This window comes from Vanacampus margaritifer, chromosome 11 (assembly GCF_051991255.1).
Source record: "Vanacampus margaritifer isolate UIUO_Vmar chromosome 11, RoL_Vmar_1.0, whole genome shotgun sequence".
Classification (NCBI taxonomy): Eukaryota; Metazoa; Chordata; class Actinopteri; order Syngnathiformes; family Syngnathidae; genus Vanacampus; species Vanacampus margaritifer.
Window position 1 is genome coordinate 9,110,334 of NC_135442.1, and position 16,764 is coordinate 9,127,097.

General features: G+C 39.8%; 1 protein-coding gene and 1 long non-coding RNA gene across 7 annotated transcripts in view; one reads left to right on the plus strand and one right to left on the minus strand.

The window, feature by feature from the left end:
• The window catches only part of LOC144060207 (uncharacterized), a 7,314-nt gene extending 1,529 nt beyond the window's left edge, over positions 1-5,785 (minus strand). The window contains exons 1-2 of the long non-coding RNA XR_013295873.1: positions 5,641-5,785; positions 879-1,027 (exon numbers count right to left, since the gene is read on the minus strand). This is a non-coding gene — a long non-coding RNA (uncharacterized LOC144060207). The remainder of the gene's footprint in view (positions 1-878; positions 1,028-5,640) is intronic.
• Positions 873-16,704, plus strand: LOC144060205 (LIM and senescent cell antigen-like-containing domain protein 1). Of its 6 annotated transcripts, none has more exons than XM_077579498.1 (11): positions 873-1,043; positions 10,498-10,657; positions 11,269-11,335; positions 11,442-11,562; positions 11,654-11,803; positions 12,151-12,301; positions 12,992-13,084; positions 14,257-14,305; positions 14,419-14,494; positions 14,708-14,896; positions 15,586-16,704. In XM_077579498.1, exons 1-10 carry the CDS (start codon positions 1,015-1,017, stop codon positions 14,850-14,852), a joined length of 1,041 nt encoding a protein of 346 aa, XP_077435624.1. In that variant the 5' UTR covers positions 873-1,014; the 3' UTR covers positions 14,853-14,896; positions 15,586-16,704. The 6 variants fall into 6 exon arrangements, with proteins under 6 accessions (XP_077435624.1, XP_077435625.1, XP_077435622.1 ...); XM_077579496.1 differs by lacking the exon at positions 873-1,043 and adding an exon at positions 3,813-4,270; XM_077579493.1 differs by lacking the exon at positions 873-1,043 and adding an exon at positions 8,142-8,497.
• The last annotated feature ends 60 nt before the right edge of the window (positions 16,705-16,764 follow it).

Below are 16,764 nucleotides of genomic sequence, written 5' to 3' on the forward strand. Positions count from 1 at the left end.
GAGTCCTTTTCTTTCCATGAATAATAGTCTGTTGCTGTCAGAATATCAATTCCCTCCCATAGCCAGGAGGCGGGGTTCTAAGGATTTCCTTTTAAGGGAATAAATGTGGTGCTTCTACTATAATGATACTGACAGCCTCTGGAGGAAACAAATGACTTCTGTATCTGTTGAGGGAAAGACATGCTACAACGATTTTGCTTCCCAGTGGACACATTTGCTGTTATCCTGTGTTAATGTTTTTATTTCTTCCATTTTAAAATAGCATCCATCAATCTCTCTTTTTGGAAGTGCAGAGGTGCAAGCGAGTTTGGCAATTAAGATGTGTATCTTATTAGTGGGTATTCATTAAAAATATCAGTGTTTAAACTTAAAATACGCGTGCTTGGAATTTACTGAGGAAAAAAGGATGCTATTGATTGAAAGTTACTGTACATACTGTATGACATTTTCTCAGTAAAAAAAAAAAAAAAAACGCTTGCCAGTTAGTTACATTGAGCAATTTGGATCCTAAACATTGTATGTAAGAGGGCATAATGTCGGAGAAATAGTTTGAAGTGTGGGTTGATTTCGGCAGAAAAATGCGATACAGCGGTGAAGATTACTGTTCGTAAAACATTGTATAAAGTCAGACTAACCCTCAGTAAGAGTTCCTTTAAAAAAAATAAAAGTATCTATAGGTCAAAATTTAGGGTCACGCTATTAAGAAAGACAAATATTTTATTTTGTTTAGTGTAACGTTTATGGTTATTAACCTACTCGCTAGTTTTATTGTGTGTGTATATAGTGCAAATATTTATTTTTAATGCATAATTGTTTTACTTTGAAAGTCTAAAGCGGAAGTGTTGTGTCCAGTTATGGCTAACTTAAAGGCGTCAGACCCGCTTGAAGGAGGCCTCTCTTCTCGCCATCGTTGAGCGGAGACCACCGCTCGCTCCTAGCGTTCCATCCGAGACCTTCAACATCTGTCACCCCGAACGCAGAAAGAACAACTCCGGTCCGGGAAGCAGCCAAAAGATGCTCGCTATTACTGAAATGACAAATGGGTGAGCCAAAAATTCATCTTATCTCCCAACGGGCACATTTTCTTGAAAAGTTGGGAAGTTGACAGTTTTTTTTTTCTTGATGGGAAAGAGGGGGGCAATACTGTCCCGGCATTTTGTCTTCTCCCAAATAACTCGGTAAAGTTACATTTAGCTATGATAATATAGTTCAAATGTCCGTGGGATGTGTGTGTCGATCAAGCTTTCCAGTTTCTACATCTTTTCATCTCTTCAATGTAACAAATTCAATCTGAAGATCGTAAATCTGCTTGCTCGCTCGCGCCCCCTACTGTTCTCTTAATGGGAGAACTTGACACTGATCATTTCCAAAATCTAAATACAGCTAATTCCTTCACTTCAACATAGTTTCTTTGCACCAAAATAGCACCAAAGTAATATTTTTCTATAAATAAATAAAAAAACACTGCCCATTTTTCCCAGTTATAAAGGGAATTGAACGCCTTTGTAAGTTGTTGTAATTGTATATAGCAATTAAAATGATTTTCTTGCATTTAGAGCAGATCTGCCCCCTTCTCTGTCCAAAAATACCCAACACAGCTTTCTGCACCACTTCCTGTACGTCCACTCCCTTGCTTGATTCTTTGTGCACTCCCCTCTTAATGGTGACAGTCTGGCATGAATCTGACTTTCAAAAAGCTGCCTACGCTACACTTTTTACGAAGTAAGCATTCTTTATGCGAGTGTAAGACATTTTGCCTCCTTGACGTCTACACTTTTGTTGCTACAACTTGAGCTCGTCCCAGTTTCCAGCTTGAACGTGACCTTGTTTGGAAGAGCGCTGTTTCTTGTGCGATGAAGTATGTAACACCATTACATTGTTTTTGTTAAATGTTCATTCCATATGTAGATTGCATTCTACAATATCCTTTATATTTGTTTTGTCACACTTACAGTTCTTACAGTTCCTGTAGATTATTGTAAACTTTTTGGGCCGGGATGTCAATTATTCACAGATTGTTGCTACTAAAATGAGTTAATGTAATAGGTTACCTGATCATGTTATCCTAAGGTTGTCTATTTATGATGGTTTTGCATACCACCCCTAGATATTTTTTTCCCACTTTTTAAGCCAGCGTGCGTTTGGGTCTGCAATAACAACTAGGCTTACTTTCAGTCTGATTTCTCCTCGCACCTCCCAACCCCACAAACAGTCTCTTACTACTCTCTTTCTCCTCATCCTCCTTGCACCTTCTCTTCATTCCGCTCTTCTGTGCTTTTTCACCCCTTTTCTCGCAAACACATTCTGACATATGACCACAAATGGACACGCACACTCACATTGACACCCACCCCCATCAGGCACACACACACACACACACACACACACACAGGAAGTGATGTGGCCATGAGATAGAAGCAGTAGTGTTTGCAGTGACAGAAAAAGGAACTTTAGCAACACCCAAATGATCCTCATTCCTGTCTGACATATCACACCGGTAAGACGCAGGTAACCGTACGTGTTGTTATGTTGCTTAATTAACCCATATTTAAATCTAAATGATTCTGAACCGTAGCTTTACAATCTTTCTGTTTATGAACTACATTGTGTTACTTCCTCTTATGAATGAGCCATTGCAGGAGTTAATTTTCACAAGGATGCAAACTTTTTTTTTTGCATTTTTGCTCTCAATCTGATTTGAAAGATATTTGGAGACAAAAAACGAACAAACTGTTTTCCAAGTGGGAATTCGAGCAGAAGTGCTGTTGTACTTCCATTGTCCACATAGTGGCAGTGAGGTCATTTGGAATTATGCATTCCGCTTGTTTATACAAATTCCAAATATACTTATTATCAAAATGAATATTCCTGAAGTATAAAATGAGAATAGACTGACTGCAATAATAACCGTGCAGGCATCTACTTGAAACTGATGCTTAGTTGTGCAGTACAATATTTGAGTTTTCAACACCAACTCTCATTTATATATTTTTTTTCTACCATTTGATGTTTTTTTTGTTTTCATGATATCAAATTGTATTCTTTCTTTTCATTCAAATTGTGAAGAGAAGCAATGTTCCTATCGGTTTGATTTGTTGCATGTCTTTGACGAAAGCGTATTGTCTGCAGTCACTGTCATGCATTATTCATCGGTTGACATTCTCATCTTTCAAAAGCTTACTGTGACTGCTGAGGGGGAAAAAAATGGTGAATTTTGATCATGAGGATAAGATATTCAAATGAAAAAACTGCAGGTTGACTTGTGAGGCAGTATTTTGATTCACCCCAGAAAAAAATAAAAAATTTCAAGACTCAGTTTAAGCATTTGTGAGGTTAGTTAGGCCAACTGCTTCATCGCCATGTGTTTATTTTCAAGTGATACATCATCTCCATCTAGTGGACGGAAAAGGGAGTTCAACAAGTTGTGACTTGTGTCCGGAAATGTATCCCAATCAAGTCTTTCAGTTTACTACTATTTACTTTCTTTGTTCCCGGTGGCCCATCGGCCTTCAAACAGTGGTCCTTCGACAGAAGATGACGGTCTGTCAAGTAAATGGGTTGTTTGGCTCAATAAGGTTGCGAAACACAATTCCACAATTTGTTCACATTATTCCCGTGACATAGACCAATCCATGGTGGACTTGGACTTGATTCCGATACAAGTAAATAGTCAAATGCCTCCCTCGGAACAGTCTTCTTCTGTTCCGGCATGAAAAAGGTGCATGAAGATTTTAATGATCAAGCACACTTTTGTCAAAGGTTAGATTTATGGCCTACTGTATGTTTGTCCCTATTGTGGTATTCTGCTGACATCCTTGGATTCTTATTTTCCCACCAATGAGGCAGTGAGTCGTAGGCGGCAAACAGAAAGTGGAGGCGAAGGCCACAATGTCTTTCTCCTCCTTCTCTTCTCCACTCAGTCACTTCCCGTCTACCTGCAGAAGGCAGTCAAAGAGGCAGTTGATAGGTGAGCAGGCGGTGCTACCACACCTCTGCACGTCCTTCCTCAAGACCGCGTGCCCTGGAGGTGTGTCAGTCCGATAAGGGGGCTAGAGCGACACCAGCCTAATCTTTTGATTTGGAACAACCCCGAACACGCACACTTTCTCTGGCACATTACTGGCCCAGCGGGACGACGTTCGCTAGCGGCGGACAAGGAAGGACGGGCGGAGATGAACTCTTTGAGACTCAAGGCGTTGTCCAATTCAGGCTTGTACAGACGAAGACAGGAGAGACCAGACAGCTACGGTGTGCTCGGGGATGGGTTCAGGTGCGTGGAAACTTTTGTGAAGTGTTCTTACTTGCTATGAGAGTTGACCGAGGTTATGGTGAGACTTAATCTCTTTATGCATGAATCATTCTTGGTAAATAAGTTCTATGTTGTACTTGTAGGTTGGTAACCGTTGTTGTGTAATTGGGGACTCGAATGAAGGAAGCAAGTGATCATGTTTGTCCAGCCTCGGTCATGTCCTCACAAGTTTTTCTTTTTTGATTGGCTACTTTGCTGTGTCACAAGAATGAGCAGATTACCGTAATCCTGATGGACAATAGGAGATTAATATGTCCATTCCCACTGCCCCAATTTTTTTTGGGGGGGTGGGCGACTGAAAATATCAAGAATTTAGTGGTCCTTTGTTCCAATCAATAGCGCATTATCTGAGATCTTTGGACATTTTTTCTCAGACTCCAATTTGTCTTTGTTGTCGTTCGGGGGGGAAACTTATTGACACACATTGATTACGTCAGACCTTTGCAAAGTAGTACATTTCATACCTCTAAGATGAGTTGGACGTGCCGAGCATGTGGAATTGTGGCGTGACCGTACATCAACATCAGTCCTTCCCCTCCTCAAGTGGTTGCAGGAATGTTGCAATGTGAAGAATGTAGACACAAAGAGGGGGCTCTGTCTTAAGAGGTGTCCCCGGTCAAGTTAAATAAACTTTGATTTATGCTGTGTGCTAAATGAGCTATTTTTCATTTAACCCCAAAAAATCAATGAGCACATATTTGATGGTTATAAGTTGATAGTTTACTTCGAGTTACTAAACGGTTAGACAGCCCTTTTGTGTTCTCTGTTGCCGTGTGGACTCAAGTGGGACTTGAGATAGTAAAGGTCAAAGTGGGCGTCAGGAGTTGAATGTGTGTTTGTTTGGGTGGGCGTGCGCATTCACTCGCACGCTTCCCAAGCTGCACTCGAGTTGTTGCCACGGTTTCTGTTGACACTGTACATGTTTATGTTAGCAAGGCGTGTGACACATTTTTCCGCCTGTGTCTGCTTGCATGCTACTATTTCAAAAGATTTCCCATTCCCCAAATATTGATGGAAAGATTATGCTTTATTCTAATGTTATGGGTTGTAAAGATCTTATGAAAGTTCTATGATTGTGGTAATGAGTTGTTCTGATGCTCATAAATGACGCTGACTTTGATGGTTAGTCATCATTTTTCCATACGAACTAATGTTGCGGCAGTCACGCCGGGACACGAAAATTTTGCTGAAAAACAAATATACAGTCATTTCTCACTTTGTAACAAATAGTCACTCTGGTGACCAGTGGCTGTGTTATTACTTTAGCTAATGCTAAACGCTCTCTTGGTTGACAGTTAGTTCAATAGCGCTAAACAAGACAACGCACTCACCATTATCCAAACTTTTTTGCTCGGTCACGGCAGCTATTGGAAACTGGCTGTGCTGTTTCTTTCACGTCGAACCTGCCTCATAACATTGTTAAATACACCACCAGAAAAGCTCATCTTGCATTGGGTCTGACTGGCAACCGCAGGATTAGGCTAGTAGGACTACATTTCCCATGATTCTTAGACACAGAAGCAGGAAGTACTAGTTCCAGTATGACGAAAGTAACGAAAACACGATGACGATAAGTACGCAAACGTGAACGTAGAAGTAAATAGGAAGGAGCCTAATTCACAACTTGGGTGTTTGTTGTCTTCTCTGAAACGACTGTAAGAACCCAGCTGGGAAGTCTGACACCAGAGATACTGCTGACTGTTGCTGTGGCTGTTTTTAAATTTAGCCCTCATATTTGTCCTCTGTCATTATAAATCTTTGCACTTGCTACTTGGCACACCTATTCCAATATACTGGACATGATTGTAACCAAGTCAGCAGACCATTACCATTACCAGTTGCCTCTACAATAACATTCTTGTCTCCAGACTTTCCTTCCTATGACACATCTGGTGACAATCATGTAATGCGTCTTTACCAGTTCAGTCAGTAGTCTCTTATCACCTAACACATTATAAAGGGTACTTCGATAATTACTTGGCTGTGCTCTTATCAGGACTGCTGATGTGTCACTGCTTTAGTTTGTCTGGGCTAGGCAGGTAGAGGAGAATTAGCTTACGCTACTTAATCAGATGTGTTTTTGTTTCTAGCTCATTGAGAAAATAAAGTAAACCAATATCAGTTGTCACGGAACTTATCCAATGGCTGAATGGATACTGAAATACCGCGATCTTACGACTTAACATTTTCCAGTTGGTACTGCTGTGACGCAGTTGGGAAACTTTTGTTACAATAGGCTCTTCCAATAATAATCTTCCTTGTAATAGGGTGGTGCACTTTGCATCATTGTTGCCGTGTGGCTGTAATCAGGAGGGAAGGGTTGTGTGTGTTTCCTCCTCTTGCTGATTAGATTTTCCCGTCTTTCCGACAGGTGACTTTTCTGCATCCATTCTGTTTTGGGGAGGTACTGATAAGTTTGTGTTACAGCCCATATGGACACAATCCTTTGTTGCTTAGTAGTTGAGTTTACTCTACTATAGGGTTTACTAGTCATTCATGTGACATGAGTGTCAAAGCGTTCCTCTGAATAGATGGCATTGAGTCTTACTAGTGGAAACAAATACAGCTGTGACACCATATATTATGTGTATACAGTGGCTCCCCTCCTCCCAATCTCGCACACAAAAGCAGCTGCCAGCACCTAGTTTGGAGATGAGGGTTCGCTGGGTGTCTATTTGTAGAAAGATGGTGTCATGCTAAAGACTGGAGGACTGTGAGACACAGTTTACAAACAAGAAAAATGCACATAGACCCTTCATATGCTTACAGCAAAACAGTATACCGGTACATGGATTTTGTACAAAATAAAGGCACTTAAGTGGAATTGGACTTAAAAAAAAGTTTTAAGCTCCTTGTGCACTTTCAATCGATTTATTTTAATAATCAATAAGAGACAAAAAAAAAATGTAATAGGCGCATTTGTATACTAGCTAGCTGTCAATGGCCACAACTCATGCTGAGTCACTCAACACGCAGACTGGCTAACAGCTTAGCCTATTAACAGCTAGCCACATCTACACATTCATTCGCTGACACCCTCGTCACTCACCAGCCAAGGTCATGCCTTTTAAAGCCATACACATTCAAAATCACATATACCTCTTTGACTGCCAAAAACGTTAAATAACGTTTAGTAAAATCCTATGGAGGAGTGCCAAAGACGTTAAAAGACGTTTGTTTCAAAACAGAGGTGAAACTAACCATTTTCTATTGCTGATTGCTGAAGAACGGAATAAGGTAGAAACAAACTTTTTTTTCCTGATAAAAGATGAGAGTCCAATCTTTCATTTGGTAGTATGTGTGTTTCCATAGTCCAAACACATAATTTTCTGTGGACCTTGAAAGATCAGTCAAAATGCTTAAATCGGCTGGCACCCACGGCATCCCTTTTCTGAAAACGTCTGGCAGTCAAAGAGTTACTGTAGTAGAATGTGAGGATGGTGACCCATAGTGGACAAAAATAATACACGTACGGTGTACCTCACATGTGCGTTACTGTATTTAATAATGCTAAATACATTTTTATCAGATTAATCGAAATGCTAATCAGTAGATTACTTGATTCTCAGCCCTATTTCGGAATTACACATTTGTATGTTAGTGCACAAGTGCATAGACGTGCATGAATGTGCGACCTCTCAGCAGGCGGGCGTCAGGGTGGGCTCTTCATTTCAGTAACCGGTCCGAGAATAGACAGCGAGTTCGACAGACAGGAGACTGTGTGTGTGTGTGTGTGTGTGTTTTGTGTGTGTGCGTGCGTGTTCGCGCATGCCAGACTGAAAAAAGTGAGTGTGTTGATGTGGGAAAGAAGGAGTGAGTGGGTGTGTGTACTTACACGCAGGAGAGGGAGAGACTACACCCATCACAGTCTGACGAGTGGGTCAGTTTCCCCTTCAGCTTTTCGGATTACAGCTCCAACTGATCGCAGGATTTGCGTAGCTGGAAACTTTGGAACCTCAAAGTCTTGGACCCGGAGAGAAGCACAGAGATGAACGGTCGTGCTCTACCGCCTTCCATACCTGAGGATGGAGAGGTCTTGGAATATAATCCACATGGGGAGATGAACGGTTACCATCAAAGGTTCCGGGATGGGGATGGGGGAGAGGCAGAAGTCCCGGTGTCAAAATCCCAGAGGCGGAAGAGTGATGTCAAAGTCTATAAGGAGTTTTGTGATTTTTATGCACGCTTGTAAGTACAGAAAGGACAAGTACACATCTTGTCATTATTTGTGGACATTAGGTATGATGGTAGTTTTCCAATAGAAACATGGATATAGTAAAATTTACCTCTTTATCAAGTACTAAATATTTTTGTTGACTGACAAGCCGCTGACCGTGATAACAGTGCTGAAACATGGTACGGCTTGGTGGAGGTTGTTGCGTTAGGTCTTCACATAAACTGATTCGGTGCTGGTCCGTTTGTTGCGACCTTGAGGTGTTACAGAATGTGAAAAATGCGATTATATGCAGAAGCTTTTTTTTTTTTTTTGGTGTACGGATAGGTCCAAACCCTGCACGAGCTAGCACAAGAGAGTAAGCTATTTTTGTGCCAAGGGGAGGAGTGATTACGCAAAATAGAAAATGCCAACTGGTATCTTGAGTATGTGTCCATGAATGACATGAAGGCTAAATATAAATGTTATATTTACTGACTGAGGACATGAAGTCATCAGTGGATTTGTTGGTGCGATTTGGCAGAAAACTTACATTTTGATTTGATTGTTATAAAATGAAGGGTAGCTGCATAAAAGATTGAGATAAAATGTAGTTCTTGTTGGATTTTAACTACAGTACAACCGATTGTAAAATATTGTTGTGTACGCCTGAAGCGTATCTCAGCTGACAGGGTACACTCTGGACTGGTCGCCAGCCAATCACAGTCATTCCAAGCAGGCTTTATACGGCTGATTTCGGGGTTATCCGAATTTTTTCTTTACAGATTTAAAAGAAAAATTGACTTAAGTTTGTTCAGCCTTAGCGGAGGTATACGCACTCTACTGAGGTTCATTCTAGTGTAGATGATTTCTATTGGTACTATGTTCAATATTTGCTAAAATGCTAGAACAAACCCTGAAACAGTTTGACACAGGTGCTTCTAATCAACAGGTGCTTCTATGAGCTCGTTTACCTGCCAGTTAAGTAAAAACTGGCTGCGGCTAAAGCCAATCTGTGGCAGTTTTTTTTTTTTTTTTTTTTTTTACTTTCTGAACCTAGATTCCCCAACCCTGGTCGCACAAACCTTTCTTTCACATTCTTATTTTTCTTTGTTTTACAAATCTGCATAAGAAAGCTTTCAAAACTTTTTACATTTTTGTACATTTTTGATCATTCAGATGTCATCTCCAGAAAAGTGAGCAAATGTCATTAAGCAGTGCTGGCCCGTCCAATTGACTGTGTTTATTGAAGAAAGTTTATTCTGCAATGTGGCAGTGACAGAATACAGGGTGGAAATGCCAAAGGGACATATCACTTCCTGCCACTAATCCTGTAAGGCAGGGCTGACTGTGCATGTTACATCAGGTCAGAATCTATAGAATATAGAGGGAATCTAGAGATAATTTGTGTTTATTGTTGCTACTTCTTCTCTTCTGGTTGTAGAATTTTCTGCATCATACTGTCATTTATTTACTTAGATGAAATTGTAAGGAGTCATCCATAGAACACAATCAATAAATGCTTCTTTTTTTTTTAAACGAACCCAGTATTTCCCTCATTTCCCCTTATTTCTTAAAAGCATAAATCAACTTAATTGTCTTACTTCAAAGGTGCAAAAAAATAGTCAGATTACATCAGCAACGTTTTTATCAGTAGATTTTTCACACTAATTCATGTTTTCACACCCTCAGCAAATCTCCTCCACACCCAGAATGTGACGCCAATGTGTTTTAATGTCGTCCAGGAGTTTTCATAGTTAAGTGATAACATGTAATGATTCCTGTTAAAGAAGTCATATTTTTATTGCAGTGAATTATTTTTCTTTTTAGCTTGGATTCTCTTAACAGTTTGATGGATTTTCTTTTTTTTTGAGACCTAATAATGTCTGCTCTCATCTCCAATTAGTCTGACATATTTTTCATGAATCCCAAGGGGTGTAAAGATTTATAGGTGGGCTTTGGTTGAGTTCCTTGCTGTCATAAAATGCTCTACAGCAACTAGCACTAATTCTCCCAATTTTGTTTAACCCTTTAGCAACATGGCCAACGCCCTGGCCAACGCCATGTGTGAGCGCTGCAAGAGTGGCTTTGCTCCGGCCGAGAAGATCGTGAACAGTAACGGAGAACTTTACCATGAGCAGTGCTTTGTGTGCGCCCAGTGTTTCCAACAGTTCCCAGAGGGACTCTTCTATGAGGTAAAGCGACTGTTTGGTTCATATTGAGTAAGTGTATGACGCTGTCCTTGATCAACTTTCAATCATTTCCTGATCCTATTGGTCAACGAAATGTAATTCTGTAAACGCAGTGTAGCTGCTGCTTGAAGCTTTAATGTTACACTCACACAAATCCAAATATAACTGGAGGATATTGATGCGAGTGTGTTCTTAGTACCCTATTGAGTTTTGAAGTCTACTTACAGTAAATGGGCCTTACTTTGCTTATCTGGTCTGTAACAATGATAAAGCAAAGGTATAAACTCATAATGCATGTTTTATCCCTTTAGTTAGAGTGAATGTATTAGGTCAGGGGTCACCAACATAGTGCCCTGTAAGTAACCGTAATATGTTTTTTCAGTTCGAAGACAAATCCAAATATAACTGGAGGATATTGATGCGAGTATGTTCTATTGAGTTTTGAAGTCTACTTACAGTAAATGGGCCTTACTTTTCTTATCTGGTCTGTAACAATGATAAAGCAAAGGTATAAACTCATAATGCATGTTTTCTCCCTTTAGTTAGAGTGAATGTATTAGGTCAGGGGTCACCAACACGGTGCCCTCTAAGTAACCTTAAAATGTTTTTTCCAGTTTGAAGACAGGAAATACTGTGAACATGACTTCCAGATGCTCTTTGCTCCGTGCTGCCACCAGTGTGGTAAGTGTCGAAACTGTACTCAAAAGGAAAACAAAATTTTGTAAGAGGATGCTGCATCCTGAAGAAAAAAAAACAAACTCATAATAGTTTTGTGTTCCTGTCTAAGGCGAGTTCATCATTGGCCGCGTCATCAAGGCCATGAACAACAGCTGGCACCCTGAATGTTTCTGCTGTGACATCTGCCAGGCCGTGCTCGCCGACGTTGGATTTGTTAAAAATGCCGGCAGGTCCGTTTTACTGTAAATAATGATGCAGTATTGACATTGTTAGTTCATAATGTTAATGCTTAACCTATCACACCTTTTTCCCCACTATCAGGCACCTTTGTCGTCCGTGCCATAACAGAGAGAAAGCTCGTGGACTCGGCAAGTACATCTGCCAGAAGTGTCACGCCATCATTGAAGAGCAGCCCCTTCTGTTTAAGAATGACCCCTACCACCCTGATCACTTCAACTGTAACAACTGTGGGTAAGGATTGAGACCGTCCAGTAACTGTACAAGACCTGAATCACAAAATTTAAGAAAATAATAGAATTGAAGGCACTTGGGCAGAAGCACTTGTTTAAATATTCAAACTGTGCATAATGTCATGGTGGATTAATTATTATTATTATTATTATTTTTAATCAAATTAAATAAAAAAAATGTTTTATTTTACTTTATTTATTATTTGTATTTTAATTAATACAGTTGTTTTAAATCACAATCATATTTTCCTAAAGTGCAAATACAAATTCATACATTGACTTTACTTCCTTATTCAGTAATTTTTAAAAAATAAATAAATAAATAAATAAATCCCTCTCCATCTGCAGAAAGGAACTGACTGCTGATGCAAGGGAGCTGAAGGGGGAGCTTTACTGTTTGCCCTGCCATGACAAAATGGGCGTCCCCATCTGCGGGGCCTGCAGGAGACCCATCGAGGGCCGTGTGGTCAACGCGATGGGCAAGCAGTGGCATGTGGAGGTCTGACCTTCAAAACATATTTTATAATACACACAAAAAAAGTTGATGTCATTTGAAATAATGTTACATTGCTCTCCATTCATATTCGTTTTTCCCAAATCATGTTAAAAAGCTAACGGTAATTGATTCTGTGTTATTTCCTCAGTTAGGTGCACTTTCCCTCATTCAGATTGATACATCATCCTCGTTTATCTTCAACGTCTCCTCTATTTTTCCCTTTACATAAATCCAGTCCTTCTCCTTTCACTTTTTATGGCCATTTTGCTGTCTTGTCTTCCCTCCTCCACACGCAGCACCACGTATGCACTTTGTGTGAGCGCCCTTTTCAGGGCCATCCATTTTATGAGCGGGATGGTCGAGCTTATTGCGGGACACACTTTGACATGGTGAGGGTTCTAACACGTGGCCCGAGGATCTTTGCCTGGCCTCTGCAAAAAGGGCTGGACTAACATAGTGCATACAAGGCTTTGTTGGCTTTACCCTGCTTTTCGTCTGCTACTTCATCCACACTGTCCTCCCAAACAAACACATGATATGATAGTAGCCCCTCCGTACTCCAATTCCCAACATCAATTCAACAATAGAGAGCAATACCAGGACAGGTGGACTGATCTGAATTGTGGTGCCGGCTGAATTGAAGTCTTGAGCTGACGGCTAACTGAGTGTGCTTGACTTTGGCCATGTTTGCAGCATTTTGTGTGTGCTAAATGTGAGAAACCCTTCCTGGGACACCGCCACTACGAACGCAAAGGCCTGGCCTACTGTGAAACACACTACAACCAGGTAATGCAGTAATTGTGATGAATTTGCAAACTGTCATGGAAGCAAATTAGGGATATTTGCGACCACGTGTAGTAAGGATTTTACTTTTATTTGTCTTGGTTCCTCAAATACTGGACTGCCTGCACTATTAGTAGACAACAGTTGAGTGATTAATGGCATGGTGCATTGTCCACTTGAAAAAATAAACACAATAATAGAGTCCTATTTTTTCCTTTCAAGCAAACAATTAACAGACGGTACCACTAGGTGGCTGTAATTGCCTTTGAATTAGTCTCAGTGTGAGCTTTTGATGTGAATTTAATTTTAATTTTTTTTTTAAGTGGGTCAGTATGAGCATAATAATAAGTCTTAATACGTATTGCTCCTTTTTGCAAAACCATGATTGCATTTATTGCTGTTTTGTGAGTAGATTCGCACAACTCAACACAGCAAGGCAGATAGGGAAAAATCAAGAAATAATGAATGATACATAAGGCCTAATGATTTAAAAGATATATTGACTGATACAATATTGCTTTTATTTTAGGGATTTTACCTTTGATGTCATTGATATTTTGTTTCAATGTTAATTTATCGGCTCTTATAACTTCAAGGAATTTTGTGTCGTTTGTGTGATATCGTTCGTTTTATTTATTTTTATTCCCAATGACCATAAATTTGGTTTTATTGATATTAGGGGACTAGTTACTGTATTTACTTCAAACCACAACGTAAAAAAATGTCTAACTCTCTTCCAACTTCACACAATAGTTCTTTAAAAAATATATATATATATATATATACCAGAAAGAAAAGTGACATCTGCAAAAATGACAACTTCACTGTCCCATATGAAATTGAATTGTAATTGCACTGAATCGACTGTTCATGCTCATAATTCAAATTTTGGCTCGCGGCACAAAGCGAAAAATCGATCAAACTTGAAAATCTACTAAATTGGGGCACTTGTACAGTAGATCAAGGTAGAATTGTACAGTACAAGTCTTTACCAACAACAGAGCAGCAATGGCATCTGTAAAGCTAAAGTTTAAGATGGCATGGGTTTGAATGCTGTGTGTTTTGTAAAACATGCCTGAGTCCAGCTGCTGAACTGTTTTTTTTTTGTCATTATTTTTAAGACATGTTGCTCAAGTATTGCCAACCTTGTTTTCCTTCCTTTTTGTACCTTTTAGCTGTTTGGAGATGTTTGCTACCACTGCAATCGCGTTATAGAAGGAGACGGTGAGATGATTTTTTTATTTATTTTTATTTTTTTATGTGTGCTTAGTTGTGTAGTGTTAAAGGTTGTTTCTTAATGCAGTCATTGTTTCATGGTGCGTCTCTGGTGTTTTCAGTTGTGTCAGCCCTCAACAAGGCCTGGTGCGTCAACTGTTTTGCTTGCTCCACTTGCAACACCAAACTCACCCTCAAGTAAGTAACATGAAGTTTGTATACGGCCACAAACTGTTTCTCTGTTAATATTCACGTGAGCTTTTTTCCTTTTATGACCTTTTTGTGGACTTTTCCCAATTTCTTATTTTATCATGCTTATTGTACCTCTGCTTCTTTTCCTTCTTCTTTCTCTTCCTCTGTTGCTCCTGTCTACTTTTTCTTTGGGAAAACCCTTCGCTCTTGCTCGGTCAGGGATAAGTTTGTAGAAGTGGATCTGAAGCCGGTGTGTAAGCACTGCTACGAGTGTCTTCCGGACGACATGAAACGCCGGTTGTCCAAGCGGGAACGCGACTCAAAGGAAAAAAAGAAGAAACCGTTGATACCCATGTGTCTGTGATCCTCTCTCATTTCCTTCTCCGCACTTCAGCTGTTCTCCTCTTGGTCAGTTCTCTTCCCTTCTTCTGTCTTGTATGTTTAGCTGCTTCTTTGCCAATTACGTATGCTACTCTCATTCTTTTTTTTTTCCTACTTGTTCCCCCCAAAAAATGCTTCCCTGTTCTGTTCTATGTTTCACCATTTGACCATTTCTCCACCATAAACGCAACTCTGAGATTTAGGTTCTTGGAAAACTTCTATGCTAAGCAAACAGGAAAATCAGATCAGTCACTTGTTGAAGGGACAGCTTTGTTTCACGGGGCTCTTGTTCTGTCTGGGTCCAGAGGGTAAAGCCTTAATCACTTCCGGACGCTTTTTTGCGACCGCTGTGGAAATGCTAGCTGAGTTTGACACGTGCCTTGTCCAGCCAGCGATTATCTGCTCCGTGTGGGAGGAACCCCACAGTTAATCGAATTAAAGGCATTTGACAGAGAAAAGAGCCACATTGCACCACGTGTAAGCTGTAAATTACTCCTACGGACCTGTGGAAGAGTTTTCCTGGTTCGGTGACCTCTTTTACAGCAATCATTAAAAAAGTTTCAAAAGGGCTAAACATGTTCAGATACAAAAAGTCTACACACCCCTGTATAAAAAGGTTTGAAAAATCCACTGTACCTAATACAAGACAAACTACCGTCATCAGAGGTTAATTAAATCTGTCATAAATAATTGCCATTGGTGTGTTTGCCTCACAGGAACAAGTTTGTGGAGTTTGACATGAAGCCGGTGTGCAAGAAGTGCTATGAGAAATTTCCACTGGAGCTGAAGAAGAGACTGAAGAAGCTGTCAGAAACTGTCGCACGGAAGTAAAGGCGGCGTTTACGTAAGCTGCTGTCATTTAATGGGCCAGACTCTGACAGAATGTGTGTTCGCGGCTCAAAAACAACCTCTCACTCAGCTTCCTTTTTACACTGCGATTTAACCGAAACACATTGCAGTGGATTTTCTATGTTACTGATGCTCTAGCAAGCCCAAAGTAAAATGAAGGGGGAAAAAACTCTTTAATGCTTATGAGTTATTTACTTTTTGTTATTATCACTATTTGATGTATTCTAAATGTGTATTTTTTGCTAATATATATCAAGTAGTTACTTCAGTGGTCTATAGATTTGACTATTATTTCAAGTTTGTTTGACTGTTCTTTTGTGTTATGCATTGAATGAATGGAAACTTTATTGGTGCATTTGTCTATTTAAAGTGTCTTTCTACTCCATTTGGGTCATTTGCACGATCCAATATGCATGCCTGACGTTATATCATAACTTTGGTTTCAATTTTGTACTGGAAAAATCTTTGTACAAGGCTTCATAGTGGCCAGCCGACAGCTGTATTTTAGAGCAGCTGTTATGTTACAGTACAACTTGATGAATGGTGACATTTGCGTGTGGTGTTAAACATGTGTCGCCGCTGTTTGTAATCCAGGTAAAATTATCCTCTTACCCTAACTTCCTCCAGACTTAAAAACAAAGCCGACTGTCCAATCTGCTTACCCAGTATTGTTTAACCTGAACTGTATTTTGCCCTAAAAAGCATATACTCTATATTCTATTCTTCACTATAATTACACATTCCATAGTGTAGCAGAAACATGAGCCATGTGTTTTTGTTCTGAATTTCACACCTAATGCCAGATCATTTCAGTTATTCCATGTTAAAGCAAATTCATGTAGCCATTTATTTATTACTCATTCACACATGAAAGAAGCATATGGTATTTTTTACCCTTCACTTTGCTTGGCAATCACATAAACATGACAAAATGTATGTAAACAATAATGCAGTCAGCTCAGCATAATAAACATGCATTTAAATTACGTGTATGTCGTTTTTTATACACATATATTACACATATATATATAGAGAGAGAGAGAGAG

Coding starts and splice junctions, on each gene's coding strand:
- LOC144060205 (XM_077579493.1), top strand. CDS start 8,298: ATGAACGGTCGTGCTCTACCGCCTTCCATACCTGAGGATGGAGAGGTC. Junction 12,302..12,991: donor GCAAGCAGTGGCATGTGGAG/GTCTGACCTTCA, acceptor CCATGTTTGCAG/CATTTTGTGTGTGCTAAATG. Junction 14,495..14,707: donor AACACCAAACTCACCCTCAA/GTAAGTAACATG, acceptor TTGCTCGGTCAG/GGATAAGTTTGTAGAAGTGG.